Source organism: Aplysia californica, unplaced genomic scaffold (genome assembly GCF_000002075.1).
Source record: "Aplysia californica isolate F4 #8 unplaced genomic scaffold, AplCal3.0 scaffold01401, whole genome shotgun sequence".
Classification (NCBI taxonomy): Eukaryota; Metazoa; Mollusca; class Gastropoda; order Aplysiida; family Aplysiidae; genus Aplysia; species Aplysia californica.
This window is the reverse complement of record NW_004798671.1, coordinates 82,524-84,741: the sequence shown is the minus strand read 5'-3', so window position 1 is coordinate 84,741 and position 2,218 is coordinate 82,524. Positions and strand designations below refer to the sequence as shown.

Genomic DNA, 2,218 nt, shown 5'->3' with positions numbered 1-2,218 from the left:
AAAAATCCCCCCCCCCCCTCCTGGCCTATTTAACAAGACACTCACATGTCCTATTTGACAAGACACACCGCCTCTCCTGTTAAGCAAGACACATTCATCTCCTATTTAAGGCACGCAACTGTCTTATTTAACAAAGACACACCATTGTCATGACAAGATACATCCCTGTCCTATTTAACAGACACGCCCATGTCCTATTTAACAGACACACCCATGTCCTATTTAACAAGACACGTCCATGTCCTATTTAACAGACACGCCCATGTCCTATTTAACAAGACACGTCCATGTCCTATTTAACAGACACGCCCATGTCCTATTTAACAAGACACGTCCATGTCCTATTTAACGGACACGCCCATGTCCTATTTAACAAGACACGCCCATGTCCTATTTAACAAGACACGCCCATGTCCTGTTTAACAGGAAACGCCCATGTCCTATTTAACAAGACACACCATAGTCACTGCCATGACAAGAAGAGCCCCTGTCCTGATCAATAAGACACACCCATCCTCACAAGACACGCCCCTGTCAAACTGTCGCCTCCGTCAAGCTGCCAGTCATCGGGCCGGTGTTACAGTAGATCTGGTCGTCCGGGAGACTTGCGTCGGGGGCAGGCGGACTCACCTTGTCATCTAGGGAGAACAGTTACAGAATATTGTGTCACGATACCTTGGGATCAGGCACTCGTCAGTTTTCGAGCATATGGAATTATTGATATAATCGTAAAGCTTGTACATTTGTCTTGCATTTGAAGAAAAAAAATACCCGTTTCTTTTGAATAGAAGCAAAGACTTCTGCAATTGAAGAAGGTGATGATCACCTGATATCAGAGGCGAATAATTTTTTTCTAATTTTCTTTTTCTATGGCTCAACACCTTTCATATCCATCTAAAAACACATTTCTGTGTGGATTTATTGAAAAACATTGATTGAAGGCACATATAATGTCAAATTTCGGTTTCCAAGGACTCTCAAGCTATGGAAATTACCAAACTTTGGCGGCCATTTTCTCGTTAATTTCATCTGTGAAACCAGGCAACCCTGACCTCCTTCAATTGCAAATAGTTTGACTTCTATTCAACATAGATTGATATTTTTCCAACAACAGCAAGGCAAAAGAACTGGCTTTAAGATGATACCAATAACCCCATATGCCCAAAAATTGACGACAGCCTGATTCCACCATTATACGTGAAATCAGTAACGCAAATTTTAGTATTTCAAAATGTGGATGCTGTTGTCTGCCTGTTTAAAACTTAATGTAAAGAAAACAAAATTGAAAAGCTTCTATGAAGAACGTCGCTCTTCCAACAGAATGAGCACCCCCAGAGACGTGTTTTGAATGTGAAGCATTGTGGTGAAATCAGGAGCTCGTAAATATAGTGAAATCAAAGAAAACAGCATTTTCCTCACCATTGGGCAATTCTTTCGAATTTTTTGTTTGGCTCAACACCTTTTATGTCCATTGAAAGGGGGTATTTCTGTGTGGATTTTAGTGCAAAATGTTAATCACAGGCTAAGAGATTGTAAATTTGCAGTTTTCAAGGACACTCGAGCTTTAGAGGTCACCTAACTTTAGCGGCCATTTTCTTTCTAATTTGACCTCTGACATCAGGTGACCCCTACCTCCATTAACCGCACAAATACCTCAACTTTTGTTCAAGACAATTGGGGGGGGGGGGGTCAACACACACAAGACAAATGAACAAGCTTTAAGAAAAAAATCAGTAACTCATGCCCAAAACTTGACGAGCATCTGATTTAACCGCGTAGTGACGCAAAATGCTACTGGAGTGTTTCAGCTTATAGAAACTTCACCAAACAACAATCGAATTAACATAACAGTAACTTATTAAGACGGACGAGATTGGAGCCCGTAAAGTTCTGTATCTGTGACGGTCCATGATTTACGTACCTCTCAACAAAGAAGAGTTGGAGAAGTCCACACGTTGTCCATCAGTGTTGTTGTAGACGTGCTCGTCCGGATCTTCCAGGACATCCGAATGTGCCATTTCTGCACAGAGAAAAACCAGTTATCTCGATTGGAGGATGGGGAGGGAGGGATGTTTATAGTTTGAGAAATTGAACAACGTGGTGAGGATATGGGGTAGGTGAGAGAATAGATGAAAGTACAAATATGATAGTAACAACAAAAACAACAACAACAACAACAACAACAACAACAATAATAATAATAATAATATGATAAATA

At 40.8% G+C, this 2,218-nt stretch overlaps 1 protein-coding gene across 1 annotated transcript in view; it reads right to left on the bottom strand.

The window, feature by feature from the left end:
- Nucleotides 1-6: 6 nt before the first annotated feature.
- Nucleotides 7-2,218, bottom strand: part of LOC101847630 — a gene marked incomplete in the record, with an annotated part of 42,602 nt that continues 40,390 nt past the window's right edge. The window contains 2 exon segments of the mRNA XM_035973552.1: nt 7-638; nt 1,922-2,020. Of these exon segments, the coding sequence (XP_035829445.1) occupies nt 535-638; nt 1,922-2,020 (203 nt within the window).